General features: G+C 44.9%; 1 protein-coding gene across 6 annotated transcripts in view; it reads right to left on the minus strand.

The window, feature by feature from the left end:
• Positions 1 to 3324: 3324 nt before the first annotated feature.
• Positions 3325 to 25043, minus strand: part of LOC113007498 (titin-like) — a 175484-nt gene continuing 153765 nt past the window's right edge. For all 6 annotated transcript variants that reach the window (XM_026144120.1, XM_026144123.1, XM_026144122.1 and 3 more), the window contains 26 exons: positions 24700 to 24999; positions 22527 to 24593; positions 22101 to 22403; positions 21706 to 22011; positions 20957 to 21247; positions 20543 to 20842; positions 19270 to 19575; positions 18854 to 19156; positions 18408 to 18689; positions 17732 to 18325; positions 17305 to 17592; positions 16848 to 17147; positions 16457 to 16759; positions 16032 to 16334; positions 15357 to 15941; positions 14960 to 15262; positions 14193 to 14492; positions 13330 to 13905; positions 12767 to 13072; positions 12066 to 12671; positions 6829 to 11933; positions 6560 to 6716; positions 5724 to 6214; positions 5485 to 5638; positions 4953 to 5273; positions 3325 to 4681 (listed from right to left, as the gene is read on the minus strand). In XM_026144120.1, coding sequence (XP_025999905.1) covers positions 4389 to 4681; positions 4953 to 5273; positions 5485 to 5638; positions 5724 to 6214; positions 6560 to 6716; positions 6829 to 11933; positions 12066 to 12671; positions 12767 to 13072; positions 13330 to 13905; positions 14193 to 14492; positions 14960 to 15262; positions 15357 to 15941; positions 16032 to 16334; positions 16457 to 16759; positions 16848 to 17147; positions 17305 to 17592; positions 17732 to 18325; positions 18408 to 18689; positions 18854 to 19156; positions 19270 to 19575; positions 20543 to 20842; positions 20957 to 21247; positions 21706 to 22011; positions 22101 to 22403; positions 22527 to 24593; positions 24700 to 24999 — 15443 coding nt within the window. In that variant the 3' untranslated portion in view covers positions 3325 to 4388. The remainder of the gene's footprint in view (positions 4682 to 4952; positions 5274 to 5484; positions 5639 to 5723; positions 6215 to 6559; positions 6717 to 6828; positions 11934 to 12065; positions 12672 to 12766; positions 13073 to 13329; positions 13906 to 14192; positions 14493 to 14959; positions 15263 to 15356; positions 15942 to 16031; positions 16335 to 16456; positions 16760 to 16847; positions 17148 to 17304; positions 17593 to 17731; positions 18326 to 18407; positions 18690 to 18853; positions 19157 to 19269; positions 19576 to 20542; positions 20843 to 20956; positions 21248 to 21705; positions 22012 to 22100; positions 22404 to 22526; positions 24594 to 24699; positions 25000 to 25043) is intronic.

Genomic DNA, 25043 nt, shown 5'->3' on the forward strand with positions numbered 1-25043 from the left:
GTGCGTCTGCATTTCTCTAAGCGGGTTTTATGGAGTGACACCTGCAGACCAGAAGAGTTATCATTTGATATTTATAACATTTAATATCTGAGCGTTATGTAAACCTGAGAAAAATAAGAAAATACTGATGGCTTTTATTTGGTGGAGCTGGACATTTTATACAGACTGAAGTGGAGAGTGTGTCCTCAGTTATAAGGTACGGATTTTAAAAGATCTTCAAACAGAGTTTGGAGTAAAATAAAGTAAACATAAAGGAATAGAAAGAAACTTCCACACAAACTTTACTGTATAAACAGCTTTTATGTGTCATGTTTTATAGTTTCATTGCATGTTTAGGGTGAACAGAACACACATTACTTGATTTAGATTGTATTCTTTACTGGAAACCAATAAAAGCCTTTTTAATTGTCCTATTTTTAAGTTGCTCTCAACACCGTGTTTAGATTTTGAGCGTGGGAGGGGAATCTTAAATATGGCATTTTCTACTGGAGTTTGGCGGGAGTTACGTGACAATAGCGCAGCGCAGTGGTGTAATGTCAGTATTGCAGAAGACCGGCTGTTGGCACCAGAAGGAAAGCGAAGCATGTTTTTGTTGTGGGCGGAGGGAGCCAGCTCGTATCAGTGGGCGGAGCTTGTCAGTCTGCAGACTAGTGATGTGCGATACCACTGATTCCCTTTCTGATCTGATACCAAGTAATATTGGTGGTATCGGCGATACTGATCCGATACTTTGTACAAAAACTTATTTTTTTACTGTATCTTTTATTGTATCTCAAATTATAGCATCATAATGATTACAGGACACCAGATTACTTGTTCTTATCGCTGAATAATGCAGAGTTCATCATATAGAAATAAAAAAACAGAAGTTGTGCCTATTTGAACACCTTGCCTGCCCGCAGCACTAAAGCACTCCGCGAGAGACGTCTGGCTCACCCTAGCAGCATCTGTCCCGCTCCTCCTCTTCAGTTCGCCTCAACATACCACACAAAGATCACTACTCTCCTCAGTGACAACAATACCTATGAAGCCTTAAAACGAGACCCCACAAGCAACTACAAAAAGAAAGTTATAGCTTGCCTTCAGGACCTTGAAAGAGACAAAAATCATTGACCGCCTCACATATCATATCACTTTATCCAGGGGATGCCATACCCTGCATTTATGGACTTCCTAAGATCCACAAGGAAGGGGTCCCACTCAGACCTATTGTCAGGAGCATAAACTCAGCCACTTACAACATCTCGAAACACCTTGCTACCATCCTGCACCTCTTGTGGGGAACATCCCACACCACATCGAGAACTCCACCGACAACGTCCAGAAACTTACCCTGGATCCAGATGAAACCATGGTGTCCTTTGATGTAGTCTCCCTCTTCACTTGCATACCCACCACGGAGGGAATGGAGACCGTCAGCAAACAACTACAAGAAGACAGCTCGCATTAGCATAGCACTGTTAGCATGTTAGCTGTCCAACAGGAGTGAGACAAACATTAAATCACAAACATGACGATATTTAATACAAGAAATCATGATTAGATCTAAACAGCAGATATATATATTTTAAATCAAACAGATAGCTTATTAAATGCTTCTTTTTACCTTTTAATCAAAGGTCCACACCTGAACCTGTGCTCAGGTGTTCCTCTAAAGCAGGGCTCTCAAGCTGTGGGCCACTGCTGGCACTACGGTGGCCCTGAGAGGCCAAACAGACTGCAACTTAAAAAAAACATCAGCAATAAGAAAAACACTGCAAAAGTACACAAAACACAATGGAAATAGGAAAAAACACAAGTGTTTCTGGGGAGACAATAACCCGACGGACCCGTTGCAGGAACCCAAAACACGGTAGGCGTGTTTTATCATGATTCATATCATACTGATGACGGATCTTTAGGCTAATAGTCAGGCTAACACTATTACCTCTCATCTTTTCTTTCCTCACAAAACAGATAGATCCCCCACTTCTTTCAATTCTTACTATATTTTGGTTCCTGTAACTGGTCCGTCGGGTTATTGTCTCCCCAGAAACACTTGTGTTTTTTCCTATTTCCGTTGTGTTTTGTGTGCTTTTGCAGCGTTTTTCCTACTGCTGGTGTTTTCTTAAGTTGGCGCCGTATGGCACTGTCGTCTCATTGGACGGCCACTTTAGTGTTCAAGTAGTACAAACAAAACAAAACAAGTAAACACCCACAAAGATTTCCTAAAATGTTTGGTTTTTTAAATTTCAAATATTGTATAAAAACACACACTTTTTTACCCCCCTCTTAACAAACTGAAGCCTTTCATTGAGTCACCAAATGAACACCTGGCAGCACTTCTGTTATCATTGTGTTCGTATTTAACAAAATAAAAGCGCAGACATAAGTGTACACATTAGTTGTGACTCTCACTGAGCTAACACACCCAATCCCTCAGCATGTTTGTGCTCTCTGCTCATGTTGCCTTCATATTCAATCATTTTTGGGTTTTTTAAATAACTTATTTTAACATTGCACTCAACAACAAACAAATCCCCCCTAACAAAAAAAAGTCAAACATCAAACTGCGTTATATTTTTTCATGTCAATGTACGGGCCACAAGTAGGGGTGATACGGGCCGCGAGTTTGAGACCCTCTAGACTCACACCAAGCTGGCCCAATCACATCTTTGAGAAAACTCCCCTTACAGGTGGGATTGGCCCTTCAGAAAAAGAGTGACAAATGAAATGGATGGAACTGTGGCAGATGATGAAGATGGGCCCACTGAGGAAGACCTGTAGAGGCTGTGTGCAGCTGAAGCTAACGGTGGACTGTTAGCCCATTAAATGAGAGGTGATGGTCCACGTCACTACACTGGAACATCAGACCTGTATGGCTCCTCCTGCAGGTGTATCTGAGCAGTCCCTCCAGAGCCTGGCTCCGGGGCATGGGGTCCTGGGCGAGATCATTAGGTTATTTGTTTAATTGGACTTAGTCTAATCCCACATTCACATTCATATTTCCCACGGAGACTCATCAGTCTGGTCCTGGTCGTGTAAACCGCTCGTAACTCGCCCTGATATCCAGGGGTTACTTTATTCTGACAGTTAAATATTATAAAACAACACTGACGTGAAGGTTTGTTTTCTGTATGTGACAAACAACAAGCAACGGGCCACTGAATAACAAACTATATAAAAGTCATTAAATAGAGCACAGTCCCATTAACTTCACTGAATTATCATGTTTCAATCCACCTGAATGTAATAATTATCTGAATGGGAAAATCGGGAGGAAATCCTCAGATCACTGTGAAAATGCTCCATCATCTCCACACAATAAATCCAGACGAGCGTGTGTGTAGTGCTGAAATCATGCTTTATTAAATCAGTAATGCACAAATCTCAAGGAGGAGGAAACAATTCTACATCAACAGATCAATGAACTCAAAGTGCAGGGCGAGACTTAACTGCTTTCTCTTCACGGGACATGAAGTCCCTGTGGCGAACGAAGGAAACCCTGACTACTGAAACGGTGAAACGACTAAAAGCTACAAACACTCAAACACACAAAGCATGTTGCTAACTGTCCTCCGAGAGACGGCGCTGCTTCTGCACAGAAGAGCCGGCTCTGACTTTCTCTTCACTTATTTGGCCAGGAGATGTTCTGTTTTCCAAAGCCAGGCCGGCCGTCCTGCGCCAGAAGCAGCGCTCTTCATTAAAATGATCTTAACGCTCCGAGTGCAGGCCGCTCACACTCGGAGCCGGTCATCAAATTGTGGTGGTACGACACAGTCGGTCTGAGCGCAAGGCCGTTTTGCGCTGCTTACACGAGGGTAATGAAAACAGCACTCGGGGTCTTACGCTCATGGTACAATTCATATGAAACTGTAATATCCCACGCTCAGGAGCGCGTCCAAAAAACAATAAAATAAAATAAAAAACGTTGTCCTTCTGTTTCTGATTTATAACGTCAGCAGGGAACCTCTCTACCTGCCGAGGCAATCTTAAAGACTTCAACTTACCGTTGAGGCACAGATTTTAGTTTCTTGGTTTCACAGGGTATTCGTTCCAGCGGAAACTTTCTCCTGTTCAAACATTTGTTCTTTTGTTTCAGTTAATATTATATTGTCATAAATAACAATGCATACATTTCCCATAACCGTTAAATTCGGCTATATACATTATGTACATGTCACAGAAACGTCTGTCAAAAATCCTAAGTCATAACTGTCCAATATGGCACATTTTATAACAACTTTAGACTTTAGTCTAGTTTGGCATAAATTAATGTCAAAAATAGTTCATATTTACAAGAACAGAAATCCAGATCTTTATCAAGTAGGATTATTGGTGCTGCGTCACTAAATAAAGAGGTTCTGGATGAGGGAAACGGGGGACGTGAATTGACTTTGTCTTCCTTTTTACATGGACCGAATGCGAATGTTGACGGTTGCAGAGTCGGAGCCGAGCTCGTTGGACAGTCTGAGGGTGTACGCTCCGGCATCAGCCTCCTTCACTGCAGAGATCACGAGGGTGGAGAGGTCAGTGGTATTCTCCACGTGGTATCGCTCATCCCCATTGGGGAGCGTCCGACCTGAGCGGACCCACTGGACAGAGGGTGTGGGGTCTCCAGAGAACATCCCCACTACGGTTAGAGACTTCCCCGGCTCTGCGCACACATCCTCTGGAAGAGCTTCGACCTTTGGTGGAGTGCCTGTTAGAGAAGAGAACGTTGGATGAAGACTCTGTTACGGTCAAAGGCTGTGTGAGAACAGCAGGCTGCTGGTGACGACCATGTGTTTGTCTTCCCTCGTATGTTGTTGCAAACATATCAGTGCAGATATTTGAATCATAAGCTGATGATAACAGTGAGAGGAGGAAAGGAGAAATGCCACAATGCTTTCACCATTACAGTTGCTGTCACACAGAAACTCATTCGGGTCCTGCTGTCTGAGTTTACATGCACATTTTGAAAGTCGTCTCACCTCTTTTAATCCCCGTGGTGAGGGCCTTCAGTGAGGACGAGGACTCGGCATGCGTATGAGCAGACATTTCCATCATCGTGCTCCTGGAGCTCATGGAAACCACCGACTCGGCCATCGTGGCTGACATGCTAGTCGCAGACATGCTCTCAAACGAAAACCCGGCAGCAGCAGAGCGGGAGCTGCTGCTGACACTGCTGGCCTGCATGGAAGCTGCTTCCATGTGAACTGAGGAGGCCATGAATCTTTTCTGCATGCTCACTGCAGTGTCAGTAGAAGCTCTTTGTTCTGCGATTATAATTTTTGTCGGTTCTTCAACAAGAGCTGTAAGGATGCAGATGACAAGCACATGGCTCATATCACAATGTGCACAGTTACTGCAAACCATTTGCGTACACTGAGTGTAAGCTGAGGATGCTCAAGTGCCTTGGATTTCCACTAAATAGTGACTTTGGTGCAGTCCAAGACTCATTAGCATACAAGCTAATTAAACACACTGTGACACGGTGTCTGAAACGCAGCGGCGGTAACTTACTGAGGACGTTGAGGGACGCAGTTGCAGAGCACTGTCCAAACTGATTTTTGGCCTTTACTGTGTATTTCCCACTGTCTGCAACTGTGGCTTCACGTATCTCCAGAGTATACACATTCTTAGAGCGGCTCAGTTTCAAGTTTGATGTGACAGATATCTGCAAACAGTTAAGTAATTTAGAATTGGCTTAAAGACTAATTCAACTGGCTGATTTCCATAAATCTTCTGAAGAAAACACTCACAATCATGTTGTCTTTCAACCACTCCACTTCAGGAGAAGGCTCTCCTGCAATTTCACACATGAATTTCACATTTTGTCCTTCATTAACATTCTGGGACCTGGGCTGCACCAGAAAATGAGGCGCGTCTGATCGCTTGGTGGTGACCGTGGTGTTAAACTGACACCGGACCAGTCCTCGCTGTGTTTGCGCCTCACACGTGAGGATCCCCTGCTCATGCTCAGTCACCGTCCTGATGGTTAGGGTGTGGTCACTTCCAGATACTCCATATCTGTACTGCTCCGAGTTGGTCAGTTCAACCCCGTTTAGGATCCATCTGACGTCAGAGGCACCAGGGACGCTCGCCCTCAGTGTTAGAGACTGGCCCTCTGTGATCGACATCTGGCTGTGGGAGGTCTTCACCTCCTTTACAGAAGACGAGATTTCTTCATGGATCATTTCTCTTTTTACAACTTCCTCAGAGATTTCAGCTTTTGTTTTGGAGCTCTTTGAGCCTAGAAAAGACATAAGAAAGACATTATGTCAGGAAAGAGTTTAAACTAGGCGTGTCAAACTCATTTTACAGCCATCTCCACATGATAACGAAAAAGCTGCTGTGATAAAGAAAGAAATCTGTCAGCACGACTCTTTGGAGTTAAATGGGAGAACACGCATGAGGTTTAAGGCCTGGACCTTTTGTCCAACACAATGGAAAATGGCTGAGAATAAAAATGGGTATCACTTTACCCAGCTCCTAATTTTTAAAAATTCTGCAGTCGCCAATTTCACTGAAATGCAGACGTAATTTTGACACCTCTGGTTTAAACATTTGTAGGTGTACAAATCAGGTGTAGACTTACCTTGTACACTGACAGTACACATAGTTGAAACTGCTCCAGCGCTGTTTGTAGCAGTGCACTTGTACACCCCACTATCAGAGGCCTCCAATTCATAGATCTCGAGATGAGCTGAGCCAGAATCCTCAAATAATTCATACTTTCCACCTTGAGACAAAACCTGCCCATACAGAAAATATGACTGGATTTCTAAATAAGGTAAATATGATGCATTTCCCTCAAATATTATTAAAAACAAATTCTGGAATAGTTCAAGTGTTTGATTATGTTACCTTTCCATCCTTCATCCACGAGATTGTAGGTGTGGGCTCTCCTGTCAACTTTACTGACAGCTTCACAGCAGAATCAGAGTACGCTGTGATGTCACTCAGCCCAACAGAGAAGGACGGCTTCTTTCCAAGAGGCGGTGACATCACTCTCTTTGGCTTGATTGGAGAAATCGCTCGTTCCTTCTGAGATGTGACTGGGGATTTGGGAGTAGGAGATTTTGGGGTTGGAGATTTGGGTGTTGGAGATTTTGGTGTTGGGGATTTTGGTGAGACTGGAGACTTCACTCTCTGTGGTGACTTGACTGGCTCAGGGGATTTCACCCTCTGGGGAGATTTGACCGGTTCAGGGGACTTTGCAAGAGGGGATTTAGCTTCTGGAGAAGTTATTCTGGGAGGGGCAACCACTTTCTCCTTTGACTCAGACTTCCGGATGGTCAGGGTGAAATGGGCTTCTTGTTTGCCTCCAGCGTTTTCGACTAAGAGAGTGTAGCTGCCTTCATCTGACATCTCAACAGAGGAGATCTCAAAGGAGGAGTTGTACTGAGTAGACACAATGTGGTGTCGGGCAGAGGGAGCAACAACTGCTCCTTCACGCAGCCAGCTTATAGAAGGTGCTGGTTCGCCATCCACATCACATTCAAATCTGGCAGTGTGTCCCTCCTCTAAAGTGAGGGACTGTGGCTTAGTCAGAATTTTGGCAGGGACACTGGGCTTCTCCTTTGGCTTCTCAACAACAGTAGTGGTCTCCTTCACAGTCTCAGTTACAGCTTCCGTTACTGATGTTTTAGAGGATGAGACGTGATATACCTCTGTTTTGGTCATCTCTGGCAGATGGGCAGATGGAGGCTCCTCATCTTTGCGAAGTGAAGAGAAGGCAGCGTATTCATCTGCTACATCTAGTGTGGCATAGTCAGAAGTCTCTCCTTTGGCATTCTTGCAAACCACACGGTAGGTGCCAGAATCTTCAGTCATACAGTTGATGATCTGGAGAGTCAGGACTCCACTGATGTTGGTCATGGTATATTTGCTGCTCCCATGGATTTGTTTTCCATTGTGGAACCACTTGACCTCAGGTTCAGGTTTGGCCTGGATATTCAGGGTAAATCTTGTGTTGGACCAATAAGGTACACGATGAGATCGCATCCTGACAGTAATCCGTGGGGGATGGTCAAGGCTGAAGGGTGCTTGTGTCACCACCTCAACCTTTCTCTCTACAGATCTTCTCTCTGATCTCAGAGCCTGCTTTCTCTCCTCATACCTGGACATGAAGTCAACCTTAGGGAGTGTCACATCTGTCTTGACAGCCTTTTCTGGGGTAGGGGATCTTTTCCTCACGGGCTCTGGGAGCTTTTTGATTGGTTTAGGGATATATTCTGAGGTAAAAGCTGTCAGGTGCTCAGATTCTGTGACTTCAGAGATTCTTGAAACAGCAACAGTGCTTTCCTTTTGTGAGATTCGTGTCTTCTCCTCAAACTCCATTCGTTTGAGTTCACTCTTGTAAGAGGTGATTCTCTGAGCAGTCGTGTGTGGCCGCAGCAGCTCCTGGTCCTCTCGTTCTTCATACACCCTCTGCTTTTGTCTTGGAGGTTTATAAGTTGTTTTGTCATGACGCTGGCGGAGATCAACAAAACTTGGGCCAGCCTCATATTTGGATGGAATTCTGTAGGAATCATATCTGTGAACTTCTTCTTCCTCTTCATCGTCACCGTAGGTCCTTCTAGGAGATGAGGGACGCAGGGCAGACAACTCAAAGCGAACTGGACTAAGGCTAGGTGGAGAAGCGGAGTAGCCAAGCTCCAGTTCTTCCTCCAGACGAAGCCTCTCCTCCTCAGTTCTCTTCATGGACAGATACTCATTCACAGGAAGCAGCAGCTCCTCATCTGACAGGTCACCTAGAGACCTCCTCCTGATTCTGTGGTAGGTCTCCATCTCAGGAGAAGGAGTGCGATGCCTTGCTGGCCTCACAGTCTCCAAGTCATCCTGAGTCATAGATGAAATGCGCCACTTTGGCTTATATTGGTCCTTAATCCTGATTGGTACCTCATAGAACTGCTCCCACCGAGACAGACGGATACGCTTCATCCTTTTCTGTGGGATTTTCTCCATTGGCTCAGGGAATTCATACTGATCCCGCAATTTCTTATACCATTTCATGTCAGAAAGAGGTTTGAAGTGTTTTATTTCTACATCTTCTTCAAGAACAGCTGGGTTAACGATACGAGGTGTGGGGACAACATAGGGCATACGCAGTCTCTTCTCATCTGCTCTCTTCTTCCTCTCCTCTTGCTCTTTCTGTATCTCAGCTTCAGTCTTCTCACCCTTCTTAGTTGTAACAGCAGGTTTAAACATGGTGGCGGCTTCCCTGACAGCTTCTACTGCTGCAGGTGGTAGGGGGGTGACAACAGTGCCAGCCAAAATCTGAGAGAGCCTAACTTTTTTGTCTAATTCTTCCTTTCTGGCAATCTTTTGCTTCTCCTTTTCACTGGGCTCATATTCCTTCTTTACATGAGCGGTGCGCTCCACTTTCAGTGTGGCCTGGCAACTGGCGGATCCAGCAGAGTTGGTAGCAGTAACTCTGTACACACCAGAATCCTCAGGAAGAGTGTCCTTCACATGAAGAATGTAGTAATCCAGGCCCTCATGGACAACCTCGATGGATGGTCCAAAGGCTAAAGGCGTGCCATCCTTCTCCCATTTCAGTGATGGACGACCAGATACTCTGATCTCAAAACGTATGTCCTGGCCCTCCTTACAATCGATATTTGCAAGCACACGTTTAAACATGGGCCTCAGGGTGAGATCTGCTGGTTTAGGTCGAGGAACAACAGTGAGACGAGCCTTGCAACTGTCATCCCCATACCTGTTACGGGCCACAACGCTGTACTCTGCATCATCTTCGGTCTCCACATTGTGGATAATCAGCTGGTACAAGCCCTTGTCACTGATGAAAGTGTATTTCCTTTCATCATGTCCAGGGATAAGCTTTTGTCCAGATTTGTGCCAGATGACACGAGGCTCAGGGTGCACAGTAATGGTAACACCAAAGCGCACATCCTCACCCATATAAGCTGTATGGTTGACCAGAGGAAGTGTAAACTCTGGTGGCTTCTGAAGCATTCTGGCAGTATCTACTCTGCGCTTTGTTCTCTTAACCACACGGGCAGTGAAGAAATCGCGGTAAGACCTAACACTGCTGATAAACAGCTCAGCGTAGGCACTGTCCTCACCATACTCATTTACAACCTTGCATCTGTACGTGCCATCATCTGCTCTTGTGACCTTATTGATGGTGATTACTGCCAGACCATCTTCATATTCAATTTCATACTTGTCACTAGCTTCAAGTTGCTTGACACCACAGTACCATGTTACTTCAGTAGTGCTATCATAGTTGTCAATGTTGCAAATGAACTTCACGTTGTCACCCTCATTCACCACTGCGTGGCCAATCTGCCCTGCAAGAGGACCATGTTCAAATGGTGCAATTTTCACCTTAGCAACAAAGACGCCACGCTGAGACCTAATGGAACCCCCGCTAGCCACACGGGCACCAGAGACAACAGTGTTCCACTCTTTCCTCACCATTGTCTGGCAGTATCTCTTGTGCCTGCCAGTTGGGATTACTCTGGCACTGATCTCCTCTGCAGGTTTGGTGAGCCAAGGATGTGCCAGTGCCTCAGCTGCAGTCATCCGATGCTTACGCTCCTTTGTCATTAAGCGGTCTGTGAAGTCTAGTGCTTCGACACTGACTTGCTTGAAGGATTCATCATCATAGCTGTAGGCTGCACTGGAAATGTTGTCGATCGTCTGTTGGTTGGTTTCAGCTGTGAACGGATTAAGGCCACTGAGAAGCACATAGGCGAGAACACCAACCGACCACATGTCAGTGACTGTGCTAACCATGTCACACTGGTGGATCTCAGGGGCAGCATACTCTGCTGTGGTATATTGAATCTTGATTTGGTCTCCAGGAGTCAGGTGTCTGGACTGTCCCAGCTCAATAATCTTCACATTCGAGCTGGTTCTAGTAGTGTATATAATATTCTCAGGTCTGATATCAAAGTGTCCATAACTCTGAGTGTGAAGGAACTCAAGAGCTGAGCAGACTTGCCTGATGTAGTTAACAATTTCACGCTCATTAAGTTCAAACTCTGCTATACTGAGGCGCTCAAATATGTCAACACCTGAGATGAAATCATAGATCATCACCAGCTCCTCCGGGCTGTCGAAGGACTCGTGGAGGAGAAGGTAATTGGCATGTCTGGCCAAATTCAGTGTTGCAATTTCTTTCTTTACTAATGTCTGATCAGCACCTCTCACTTTGACAAATTTAGCCATGTAAGTCTTTTCAGAGCTAATTTCAACACAGCGGTGGACAATGCCGAACTGCCCTCTGCCCAATTCCTCTGCAATGGCAAATTTGTTGTGCAGATTCTTGGCATCAGAGTGTGGAGCCTTGCTCCTGGGGACATATCCTGTATCATCAACCTCCCTGTCATAGAGCAGAACTCGGGATTTGTCCTCTTTTGTCATGACAGGTCCACTTGACTCAGATGGGGCACTCTGTCCAAACTTGTTTTCAGCAATAATTCTGAACTGATAGCTCGTTCCGCCAAACAGATTGGTAACTGTGTAATGGGTGTCACGGGACTGGGCAACACGCTGCCACCTCTCAGCTGTGGTGGGGCACTTCTCAATGATATAGCTGATGACCTTACTGCCACCATCATTTGCTGGTGCCACCCAGTTCAGTGTCACAGAGTCTCTCGCGACATCACTGGCTTTGACACCACGTGGAGGATCAGGCACATCAGCTACATCCAGCTCAACTGTTTGCTGGTCAATGCCAAATCTGTTCTTGGCACAGACGATGTAAAAACCAGCGTCCTTCTTCTCCACTCCATTGGGAAACACCAAAGAAGTGAATGATCTGGTGACAATGACCTGGTAGTGTCCATTGCTGTCAATTAGATCTTGTCCTTTTTGCCATGTGATGACAGGATCTGGTTTTCCACTGAAAGGAATCTTGATATTAACCACCTCTCCACGCAGGGCAGGGATGGCTTCCTTGTCCTTCAGATTCTTTGGCAGGTTGATCTTGGCAGGAACTAGAAATCAGGAAAAAGTTGTTTGAGATTTCATGATATATATGAATCTAAATAGCTCTTATAATTACATTGTTTTTTGTTTTTTACATTTCATAGTTATTTTTTTGTGTAAGACAGCATTTCGGAGCTTACTTTCAACATCCAGAGAGACAGTGGCACAGATGGAGCCTCCCTGGTTGGTGGCCCTAATCTGGTAAACAGTGGAGTCTTCCTCGTCAGCCTCTGTGATGACCAGCTGGTGGTAACCTCCCTTAAACTCCTGGATCTTGATCTTCTTTCCATCAGAATGGACCTCTTTTCCTCGTCTGAACCATTTAATTACAGGCTTGGGCTGTCCTGTAATCTTACACACAAGGGTAGCATTGCTCTTGTACTTGACACTCATGTTCCTCAGCTCCTCCTTAAAGGCAGGAGCACGGATCTCGACAGCTGCGGCTGGAATGATGGGAGTGGTCTCCTCGCTATAGTCACTTTGCCCTCCAAGATTCTCGCATTTGACACGGAAGATGTGCTCAACACCCTCGGTCAGGCGCTTCACAGAAAAGACTGTTTGTTTGATTTCATCTGTGGTCACTGGAGTCCATTCAGTCCATTCCCGCCTGTCCTTTTTGTTCTTCTTCTCCAGGTAGTAGCTCTTGATCTTGGATCCACCATCACTGAGAGGGGGTTTCCAGGAAACCACGCAGGAATCCTTAGTAATTCCAGAAACAACTGGTGATAGAGGTGGCGATGGTCTCTCTGTGAAAGGAGTATATATTTATGAAACCACTGTCAGTATTTCGCATCTCTGTATATGTGACCCATTGTGAAATATTGCCTTTTATTAAACATACCCAGCTGACTCTTGATGAGGATCGGGCAAGTGAGCTCCAGTGGCTCGCTGTTGCCATAGCGATTCTGGGCATAGACCCGGAAGAAGTATCCAGCACTCTCGATGAGGTTGGGCACACGGCAGGATGTGCCATTGATGGATGACGACACCAGTTCCCACTCTGAGCCCTCCCTGTCCTCACGCTTCTCCACAATATAGTTCGTAATCATGCAGCCACCGTCATCTTTGGGAGGCTTCCAGCTGATGATCACTGAGTTCTTCAGCAGGGCATCCAGAACAATGGGACCCTGAGGTATATCAGGTTTGTCTAGGAATAGAGGTATGATATATTTACAAATTGGATAATTTCACGCTTACAAATGTATGCATTGCTGCACTTTCCTTCCCACTGTCGCCAAAGTGCTTGCTTGTAGGGGGTCATACAATTGTTGGGTTTTTCTATGTATGTATTATTGTAGGGTCTACCCTACAATATAAAGCACCTTGAGGCGACTGTTGTTGTGATTTGGTGCTGTGGGAATAAAACTGAATTGAATTTCTGGAGGTAATTAACATAGAACATACCGTAGATTTCAACACTGAATGCGGTGTCAGCTCGGCCAAAGTGGTTGTGCAGTCTTATTCTGTATTTGCCTCCATGGACTCTGCGCTGCACGTTCTTGATGACCAGATGTGTGTAGTGCTCAGTGGTCTCAATGCTTATATCTTCTGTGTTTTCCAGAGTCTTTGCCCCATGCAGCCACATGATCTTTGGCTCAGGACGGCCAATGTAAACAGCATGGATACGCAGAGTAGTTCCGAGGCCAGCAAAATGGATTTCCTTCAGTGGGTAGTCAGGGTGGAATGATGGCGCCGCCTCCAAAACCAACATGCCTGTGGTCTCTGCTTCTCCAGCGTCATTGATGGCCTTGCAGGTGTATTCGCCTTCATCTTCCTGCTGGTCAGTCATAATTGACAGGGAGTGGTTGCGGCCGTCAGAGCTCATCTCGTACTTGCGAGACTCGATAATTTCCTTGCCTGCATGATACCACTTTATTTCAGGAACGGGTCTTCCAATAATCTGGCACTTCATAACTGCAGGCTGGCCAAGTTTGGCAGTTACTTCATCCATTTCTTTTCTCAGGCTTGGTTTAGTTTCAGCTGGAAAAACAAACCAAAGAAGCATATTTATAAAAAAATAAACAGCATACTCTATATATGGTAAGTCTGTCTAAATATGTCTTTTTCATACTGGTTATTTTTTTTGTAATAGTATTGTATTGAATTATAACATTATAACTTATAACCATACCCATGGATATGGTCTGTACCAGTGTGCATACATTGTATATAGTGGTATATCACCAGTTGCCAAATAGGAATGTTTCTAGGTATTATCCCTGTAAATAAATATAAATTTAATAATAAATATATTCTTAGGTACTCACAAGTCAGCTTGGTTTTGATACATGTGGCAGTCCTACGAGGCCTGCTCATTCCCGTCTCATTCTCAGCAAACACCCTGAATTCATATTCTGTGGCCTCAGCTAGTCCACGTGCCGTGAACTCCTTTTCCTTAAGTCTCTCCTTGTTACACTTTTTCCAGGTGCTCTCTGTGGACTTCCTGTATTCCACCCAATAGCCCAGGACCTCCTTTCCACCATCACACTCTGGAGCTTGCCAGCGGATTGTTATGTTGTTGTTACTCACGTTCACTGTGTCAATTTCACCTGGTTGACTGGGCTTGTCTGAAAGGAGAGAAAAGGGTGAGCCTATTTAACGTTTTTTTCTCTTTTTAAAACACAGCGAGAGAGCCCACCTACCTACTTCAATATACTGACAAGATCAAGTAATCGATTGTACAACTGCAACTCATTACACTGATTACATAAGTTTACATAAGATTGTAATGTAATGTAATTTAAACACATCTGTTTAAAATCCCTCAGCGACCTAGTGCATTTCACTTCTAACATTGGTTGCCAAAGACCAATCACGGGTTAGTGGTAGGGTTTATGCTAGCTCAAGGCCCCCTCATGTTTCTAAAATGTGTGCTTATCGGGAATACCTAAATGCAAAAGCTTTCACAAAAAAATGTAATGCCAAAATGTGTGAAATTCCAGACGAAAGTTACCCACTTCTAGTTTCTGAAAATTTGCATGTGGCAGAAACAAACCCCAAACCTAACAAAAACTTTTAAGGACATGAGACTCACCGAATGGATCTTTGCATGTGACTGGGTCCGACACAGGACCTGCCTCACTCTCGCCTATGTCATTGACAGCAACAATGCGGAACTGGTAGTCCGTATCTGGGGTGAGTCCAGGTAGAGTAAACATGGTGGAGGTTATCTTGGCCTCGTGACGGGACCATGTTTCAGCAGACACCACCTTGTACTCAACAAAGTAACCAGTGATAGCAGATCCTCCATCATCCTTTGGTCTGGACCATGCAAGTGCCACTGAGCTCTTGGTGACATCCATAATCTCTGGTGGGGTAGTTGAAGGCTCAGGGGAACCTGATTTGAAAGATGGGGAATTTTTTAATTGTTTCTGAATACAAGCCTGAAGGGTTTGAAAAAAAAAACAAAAAACAAAACAAGGAATACTTACAGAGAGGAGTCATGGGTACCAGTGGCTGTTCAGACTTCAGGGATGCACTGATACCAAATGAGTTTTCAGCTGTGACCTTGAAGTGATACTCTGTTCCCTCCTTCAGGCCCTTAACAAGCAACTGAGTTTCAGTCACTCTACAGTCTACAGTATACCAGGCATTTCTGGTTGCCTCACGTCTTTCCACAATATAACCAAGGATTTCTGAGCCACCGTCATCAATAGGTGCCTTCCAGGACAGCCTGACAGAGTTGGCCTGAATCTCCTCAAAGACTACTGGTCCCTCTGGAGCACTTGGTCTGCCAATGACCTTCACCTTGATTTGGACTTTCTTCTTGCCAACCTTATTCTCCAGCAGGAGATCATAGACACCAGAGTCACTCCTCTCAGCTCCCTTGATTACAAGCTCACTGGCATCTTCAGTGGAGGCAATCATAGCCCTGGCAGACACTAAACCGCCATCCTTTGACCACTTGCAGGTTGGCTGAGGTTTACCTTTAATGGGTACAGATAATCTAAGCACTCCTCCGTAGCGGACCACGTACAGATCTTTGTATTTCAGCTCCAGGTCATATTCAGGAGATTCTGGAAAATATTGATACCAAAAGTTAGGTCCATTCTGTACTAGTTTTAGTTGTACACACATCATCTTGGAGAAAGTCTGTTTGTTCTTACCAAGCATCTCAGTCACAGTAACTGTTCCAGGCACTTCAGCGGGCTCTCCAGAGCCACCAGCATTGCAGGCCATCACACGGAATTTGAACTGCTCTCCTTGTGGCATGTTGGTCAGAGTGTACTCACAAATTAGAGATGGTGTGGTGTTGCATTTGATCCAGGCCATAGTGCCCACCTTCTGCATCTCAATCAGGTAACCATCTACCCTAGCGTCTCCCTCATCATCAGGAGGACTCCAAGCCAGTGACACAGAGGACTTTGTGGTATCAGTGATCCTTGGATTCTGAGGACAGCCAGGTGGATCTGGTTGGGGAACAGAACAATATCAGTATGTAGTCTGTTGCTCTTTTGTGACTTTCAATGTCAAGAGTCATGTCACACACATATGTCTAAAATTCTAGATTTATATCAAAATGTTGTCTTACCAATGGGATCTGTTGCCACTGCTGGTTTAGATGGCAGACTTGGCTTGCTAAGTCCTCTGGCATTGATGGCAGTGATTCTGTGTTCGTACTCAAGACCCTCGATCAGCTCAGTAGACCGGTATCTAGTCATGGTTACGGGGTTCTTGTTGGCACGCACCCATCTATCAGCCCTGACTTCTTTCCGTTCAATGATGTAACCAGAAACTTCAAGGCCACCATCCTCATCTGGCGGCTCCCAAGCCACAGTCATACCATCACGAGAAACATCGAAAACAACTGGACGTCCAGGTGGTCCAGGAACATCTGACGAGGGAAGGGAAAACATGTTACCACTGTTACCATCATATGTATCAACCAAATATAATATTTAAGGGAATGATAGCGGTCTTACTCTTCATGCTTCTGCAGGTGACAATCTCAGACTGCAGGAATTCTCCAGTGCCGTAATGATTCACAGCAGCTGCACGGAAGACATACTCATCTCCCTCGATCAGGTTATCAAATTTAAACATTGGTCGGCTGACAGAGTCAGAGACAGGCACCCAACCAGGTCTGTGGGCATCACGCTGCTCCACCACATAGCCACTGATGGGAGCTCCACCATCTCTGATTGGAGGATCCCAACTGCAAGTGACGGTGGTGGCATCAATCTCGTCAAACCTGATGGGTCCCTTTGGCTCATCAGGTTTAGCTAGTAAATAAAGTTTCATAAAATTAAACGTTACACTCACCTGAATGTACGTAAAGCTAAATGTTAATATTACCTATACCACTGCCAATACAGAAATAGCTAGACTTGACTTGGTAGCAAAAATATAAGCAATACTAAATCAGGGTTGGTTTCTTACAGAGAATGACGACTTTGATGAACTCAGTGATGACACCAACAGCATTCTTCACCTCCAGGGTGTAGTCACCAGTGTCATCGATGGTGGTGTCAGACATCGTCAGTTTGGTGAACTTGCCAGTACTCTTGATCTTGACACGGTCTGTGATTTTTATCTTGTTGTCACCAAAGTACCAGGAGCAAACAGGAGGAGGTCTGCCGATGATAGGCAGGTCCAGATCCAGGGTCTTGCCAGCCAGCACATTGACAACCTTCTGAGGAATGCCAGAGAAGTCCACTACTGGCATTACTGGAAGGGAGAGATTAAAATATAGTTAGGAAAAAGTGTAAAGTGAACAACAACTTTGTGAGTTTTTGTCAATTTTTCTTTGCCTTAAGCTGTAAAAACATTTTAACTGCAAGTAGTACAAGTTGGCTTTGTTTGTTACCTCTCTGTTCCTGTACAGTGACAGCTGCAACAAGTTCTTTGGGTTCACTGGCTCCTCGGCTGTTGATGGCTCTGATTCTGAACAAGTACTGCTCCTTCTCATTCAGCTTCTCAATGGTGTGCTCAAAGTCTGTGAGCTTCAATGTAGCCACCTTCATCCATTTGTCGGTACCAAACTTGCAGGCTTCAATGACATAACCTATCAGTCTGCTGCCACCATCATGTTCCGGTTTCTCCCAGCCCAGGGTGACAGTGCTCTTGGTGACATCGATCACTTGCAATTTTTGTGGTGGCAGAGGCACCTCGCAAACCAGGATGACATCTGGTGTCTCACAGGGCTCTCCAATACCATAGATGTTCTCAGGGAGAACACGGAAATAATACAGCATGCCCTCCATCAGGCCATCGATCTTGTAAGATGTTTTACTGCACTTGGCTGTGACTGTTTTGTAGGCTCTCATGGACGCTTCACGCCTCTCAATGATGTAATTGTTGACAGGAGCACCGCCATCCACAGTTGGAGCATCCCAAGAGATGGTTGCAGACTCCTTGGTCAGTTCCTTCATTTTGATTGGCCCAGTTGGTCCAGGAGTATCTAAAGAAAAGCACATACTTTACTCAAAAGGCCAGTTCATAAAAGTTTCTGTAACACATTAAAAAAAATCCATTCAACCTACCATAAACCTTGACCAAAATGCTGACTTCCTGTTTCCCGGCAGAGTTCTCCGCCACCAGAGTGTACCTGCCAGCATCGTAGCGGTTGACTTTGTCAATAATGAGAGTGGTGGAAGTGTTGGTGACCTCAATGAAGCCTCTGTTGTGGAGGTCAACACCAGGCTTGCTCCACGTTATTGTAGGAGCAGGACGACCAGTGACACGAACAAATAAGCGAAGGGAGCCACTGGCCCGCAAGCAGATAGTTTTCTTAAGGTCATCGTGGAGCTCGAAGTCAGGAGTTTCTGTGTGAGGTGACAATGACAGGTTTGTAATCTTGGTGATAAAGTAATGTCAAAGTTACCATATCTGGAAAGACTTGCAAATAAACTGTAGTGGAAGAAGAAATGGCACAACAAAATCAAATGCAAATGCATTTAAGTTTATGCTTTTCTAAAGTTTTACTTACCAATTCTCTCCACTGGCTCGGTCTCAGCACATGGGTCACTGAAGTCTCCTGTACCATTAATGTTAATGCCGGCCACTCTGAAGCAGTACTTCTTGCCTGCTGAAAGTCCGGTTACTACATACTCTGTGGTACGCAGGGTCTTTTCATGGGCCTTCTTCCATTCTTCTGCTCCCACTTCCTTCATCTCTAGAATATAGCCAATCACATCAGCTCCTCCATCCTCTACGGGTCGGGACCAGGCCAGGCTGATGCTGTCAGCGTGTGTGTCAGTGATACGAGGAATAGAAGGAGGAGCAGGGGTACCTGAAGGAACAGCATAAAAAGATATAGTAGAGATATCATGATGCATTCACTGATAATTCAATATAAATGGATAAAAATGTGGAAGTTTTTGTTACTGAACAAACTCGACTTACATGTTGGCACTCTGCAGACAACATATAGAGAAACCTCGCTGGGCTCACTTTCTCCAGCCTTGTTGATGGCCGTCACTCTGAACTGGTAGATGTTGCCTTCAGTCAAACCGGACACTTTCAGCGTGGTGTCTAAGTGAGCACCATCTCTGTTCACCTTCACCCAGCGAGCACTCTTTCTCTCACGTCTCTCGACTAAGTAATGGATCAATGGGCTACCTCCATCGCTCTCTGGTTTCAGCCACTCAATGGTGGCAAAGTCCTTTCCTGATGCCAGGATCTCTGGAGCACCAGGAGGAGATGGCACAGCTGCAGGAGAGATGACAGGTGATGCAGAGTTAATTTACAAAGAATCTAGAGTAACTATTGTTGCAAATCAAAATACATCAAAAACCTTTTGATTATATGGAGGCACAAACCTGACAGCTTCTGTATCTCCATTTACTTTTGTTTAGCGTAAGAAAAAAGAAATACTTCTGGGACAGGAAAATGAAACAGACTTCCCTCTTTCAGTGGTGGGATGCATTAATACCATAAAAATGATTGCACTATCTAGTATCTCAACATTTTTCAGTTATCAGTTCAGCATTCCTCAGTGCTTTCCAACAACTACAGTGGACATTTAAGCCTGCACCCTGTTACAACATAGGCATAGTTGTTTAGGACTCCACTGCACAGCAAAAACATCACACAGCTCCTTAAACTGTCGGGACATTTACTGTCCTTCTTTAAGAAGCTGGGTTTTTAACTTCACACCATCCAGCAAAACTTGAATGGTGCATTTTCAGATGTATTCTGGGTAGACTGGGAGGTGAAGTGTGAATAAAAGTTTGAAAAATACCAAAACTATCACCTTGAATGGTCAGCATACTCTAATGTAATTCAGTGTTCACAGACTGTATTTTTCCCACTATATGAGATTAAATTACTTCTCGCCTCGTTTGCCAAATGTTTAACAGCATCTGTATCTCACACTTTATGATGCCAGGGCATTTTCTGACCCACACTGTTCAATCCTGGAAATCTGAAACAGACCTAATGTGGGTGAAGGAATTAGGAAATGTATTACAGATAGTCTTTGTCAAACAAAGAAAATCTGGTTACCGATCACCAGTCTGATTGAAAACTTGAAATGAATGTGTATTGGTACTACCAGTACTTGTGGGTTTCTCTTGTAGTTTTTTGTGTAACATTTAAAAGAGCAGCGCTCGGATTGTACGATGATGTCAGTAACTAACTAGGTATTGTTTCATAAGGATGTGGCTGTTATACTTACTAAAGGTGTTTCTGGCGACCATGGGCTCTGACTGGAGACAGACTCCAGGCCCGTACTTGTTGACTCCCCGCACCCTGAACAGGTACTCTGTGTTTTTCATCAGCCCGGTGATGTTGCAGGTCAGTTCCTTGCATTCGGCATGCATTATTACCCAGTTAAGTCTGTTTGTGTCACGCCTCTCCACAATGTAGTGAGAGACGTCATCACCACCATCTTCAAGAGGAGGCTTCCAGCTCAGAGTGCAGGATTCCTCTGTTATCTTACTGATCTCAATGCTGCCCTCACAAACTCCAGGTGTGTCTGAAAGAAAGCCAGATGTACGAATGCTTAGATGCTAGGATGTTCAAAATTAACACGTCCAGTGTAATTTGTGAATGCATTAAAATAAATGGTTAAAAATAAAAAGCCACTCACCAAGCACTTTGACATTGACTTCTGCAGTTTTGGTTCCACTTACGTTCCTGACTGTGAGGATGTATTTTCCAGTGTCATCTCTGTCACAGAATTTGATGATGGCCATGGCTCTAGTCGGGGTATACTGCAGGTGGTACTTTTCACACAAGTCCAGCTCTCTGTTACCCTTGGACCAAGAAGCCTTAGGATCAGGTCTTCCACCCACTGCAGCATCCAGAACCAGGTCTGAACCAGCCCGGACCATCACAGTTTCAGAGAGCAGCTTGCTGTCAAGCTGGGCCTTTGGAGGCTCTGTCAAGTGGTTATGAAGTACAGGGTTTTGAAACTTTGTTTAAACTGAATTGACATGTCTTGAAAATATTTTGGTCTTGGTTTGGTTGTCTTGATGCATGCTCAATCATCCAGGTAAGTAAATCCCCAAAAGTTGATTCTGTTCATCTGGACGTTTTCAGTAGGAGAAACGTTTTGTCTTATAAACAGTACATTTGCATAATGGCTGAAACTAGCACCACTGAGTCAAATGTACTGGTTATAAGATTGGGGAAACCTGCAGTCAGCTGAGACTGAAGGAGTCACCTGGATGAGTGACAAAATGTTTCTCCCACTGAAAACGTCCAGATGAACAGAATCAACTTTTGGGGACTCGGTTTGATTGCTTACACTGATTTAGCAGAAAACACAAGTTTCATTTTACTGTGAATTTATTTTGTGGCATGTTGATGAAACTGTGTCATGGTCTCAAATCTTACCAAAGTCAGTTTTGCACTGCACAGAGCCGGTGGACTCAGAGGGTCTGCTGAAGACCTGGTTGGCATTCTTGGCAATAACCCTGAACTCGTAGGGCTCTCCCTCTCCCAGCGCAGTAACAGTATAGAAGTTGTCAGTCACGTTGGTGTAGTTACACTTCAGCCAGCGGCCCTCGCCAGTCAACGTGTATGGCTTGCGTTCAATGATGTAGCCCACAATTGGACTGCCACCGTCATACAGTGGAGACGACCACTTCAGGGATACTGTGGTCCTTGTTACGTTGGTGACTTCAGGCTTACCCGGTGGATCTAAACAACAAATCAACAATGTTTGTCAGACATTTTTGTCTAAAAACATATTAATTTAGTAACTCTTCATGGTGTGATACTAAACTCACCAACAGGGTTTTGAGCAACTGCTCCCTTTGAGGCCTCACTAGCTTTGCTCAGTCCAGCACTGTTCATGGCATAAACCCTGAACTGATATTCCAGGCCTTCCACCAGACCTTCCACCTTGTAAGAGCACTCAAAGCAAGGGATCTTGTTCTCCCTCACCCACAGGATATTGTTCCTTTCCTTCTTCTCAATCCAGTAACCAGTCACCTTGCTTCCACCATCATGGTAGGGCTCCTCCCATTGCAGTGTCATTGTATTAGCAGTGACATTAAAGATTATAGGCTTTGTCGGTGGACCTGCAGGTGCTGTGATCAGAAATTAGGTATTGCTGTTTTATTCAAGTTCAACATAAGAATCTTATGGAATAGGATGGAAATGAATATTATAAATTCATAAGCTCAAAAGTAACATTATAGAGTAACACTTACTGTAAGGATGCTCAGCGACAATAGTCTCAGACTCAGTGGACTTGCTGACACCAAATCTGTTTTCTGCAGAGACCCTGAATGTGTACTGCATGTATTTGGTCAGGTTACTGACGTGGAGAGAGGTGCGCTTCACGCTGGAGTTGATGAGCTGCCAGGCCGTTGAGCCAGATTCACGCTTCTCTACGATGTAGTTGGTGATGTCAGTGCCACCATCATCTTCTGGTGGATGCCAGTTAACAACACAGGACTCAGAAGTAATTGATGAGATTTCTATTGGTCCACTTGGAGGACTGGGTCTGCCTGTGACATTAACTTCAATAGTAAACGTTCTGGTTCCTGCCACATTCTCCAGAGTCAGATGGTATTTCCCACCATCTCCTCTCATGGCCTCCTTAACTGAGATACTGGTTCTGTCCTTAGTAACTTTGATTGAGACTCTGTCTGTGTTTTTCAGTCTCATTTCCTCCAACTTCCAGGTGGTCTTAGGAGCAGGTCTGCCACTGATTGGAACATCGATGGTGAAAGTGCTTCCAGACCTGCATGTGATGAGCTGGTTGGTGATTTCACTGAGGTCAGCAGCAGGTTCAATGTGAGGCTCTTTGACCAGCACAGGAGCCAGAGTTTCCTTGGGCTTGCTATAACCAGCTTCATTCTTAGCCTTCACACAGAAGTCATATTCATCACCCTTGTTGAGCTTTTCGACAACATAGGTCAGATTTTTGGTGTTGCCAACAACTACCCATTTGTCTGTACCTTTTGGCCTAGCTTCAATGACGTAACACTGAATGCGACTACCGCCATCATGCTCTGGTTTCAGCCAGCCTAGTGACACAGAGTTGTCTGTGGTGTCGAGGATATCCAGTCTCTTTGGAGCTGATGGTGCTGCAGTGGCAATGACAGGCTCAGTCAGCTCAAATGCCTCACCCACACCGTGCTGGTTCTCGGCTGAGACTCTGAAGAAGTATGGCACTCCTTCCAGCAGGTCCTGTATCTTTAGGTAGTGCTGTGTGCATTTGCTACCGGACTGCTGCCAAGTGCGGCGGCTAGCCTCACGCCTCTCAACAATATAGTGATGGATTCTGGCTCCGCCATCATTAAGAGGAGATTTCCACATAAGTGTGACTGAGCCTCTGGTCACCTCCATGAAGGCAACAGTCTCTGGAGGTCCAGGAGTGTCCATGACTTTTACAACAAATGTAGTAGCCTTGCTACCACTGGAATTTTCTAGGTTTACAGTATATTTGCCAGTATCATTTCTAGAGCAGTTTTCAATGCTCAGAGAACTGTAACCATCAGTAGTTGTTACCTCTGACATGACACTGAGCTCTCCTTCCTCCTTCACCCAAGTGGCAGTAGGAATAGGCTTTCCTCTGAAGTGGATGCCCAAGCACACTGAACCTCCCGCTTTGACAATGTGTGTCTGCTTAAAGGCAGCATCAATATCTACCTGTGGCACTGTTAGCCTATCTACTGCCTGAGCAGGCTCTGGAATTTCCTTGTCTTCACCTCTACCCACATGATTGACAGCTGCAACACGGAATTTGTACTCAGCCCCTGTCTGCAGACCTGTCACCACATAATTTGTTTCAGTTACAAGCTCCTCATTTACTCTCTTCCATTCCACCTCTTCTCCCTTCACCATTTCAATTATGTAGCCAAGAATCTCCATGCCTCCATCGTCAGCAGGCTTGGTCCATTCCAAACTGATGGAGGTACTGGTGGAGTCCGAAACACAGACCACTGATGGAGCGCAAGGTATATCTTTTGGCTCAGCGGCTTTGATGGGTAAAGAGATGTTGCTAGGAGTTCCAACACCAGCATCATTTACAGCCATAACACGGAACTCGTATTCCATATCCTCTGTCAGGTTGATAACCCTATGTGCACAGTCAGTAATAGGCTTCTTGGTGATCACCTTGTAGAACCGGACAGTCTTCTTTTCACGTTTTTCCAGGATGTAATAATGAATCGGGCTTCCTCCATCAGATTTTGGAGGAGTCCAGGACAAGGTGATGCTCTCTCCTGTAACTTCAGTTGCATCAGGAGTGCCTGGAGCATCAGGAGTGGCTGGGGAAACAATTTTAATAGTGAGTGGAAATGACTAAATAAATGTAATATAGATTTGAAAACTTCCATATGTTGATTTTTAAAACCTTCCAAAATGACAACTTACTGTATTGCATCTGTGCAATGATGGGACTGGATTCCAGAGGTCTGCCAACTCCAAACTTGTTAACAGCAGAGACCCTGAATTGATACTCATTAGTCTTAATGAGCTTGGTTGCGTGGAAGGTGCACTCCTTACATTCATCAGACACCAATGCCCACGAAATCTTGGCTGTCTCACGCTTCTCAATGATGTAATGTGAAATCTCAGAACAACCATCTTTCTCTGGTGGGTTCCAAGACAGACTGCACTTGCCCTCTGAGATGTTACTGAAAGTGATCGGTCCAACAGGCTCGCCAGGTGTATCTGTGTCAAATAGTTGTGAGAAAGTTAAGTTAGAATACAAATGA

The sequence above is a fragment of the Astatotilapia calliptera genome, chromosome 16 (assembly GCF_900246225.1).
Source record: "Astatotilapia calliptera chromosome 16, fAstCal1.2, whole genome shotgun sequence".
Classification (NCBI taxonomy): Eukaryota; Metazoa; Chordata; class Actinopteri; order Cichliformes; family Cichlidae; genus Astatotilapia; species Astatotilapia calliptera.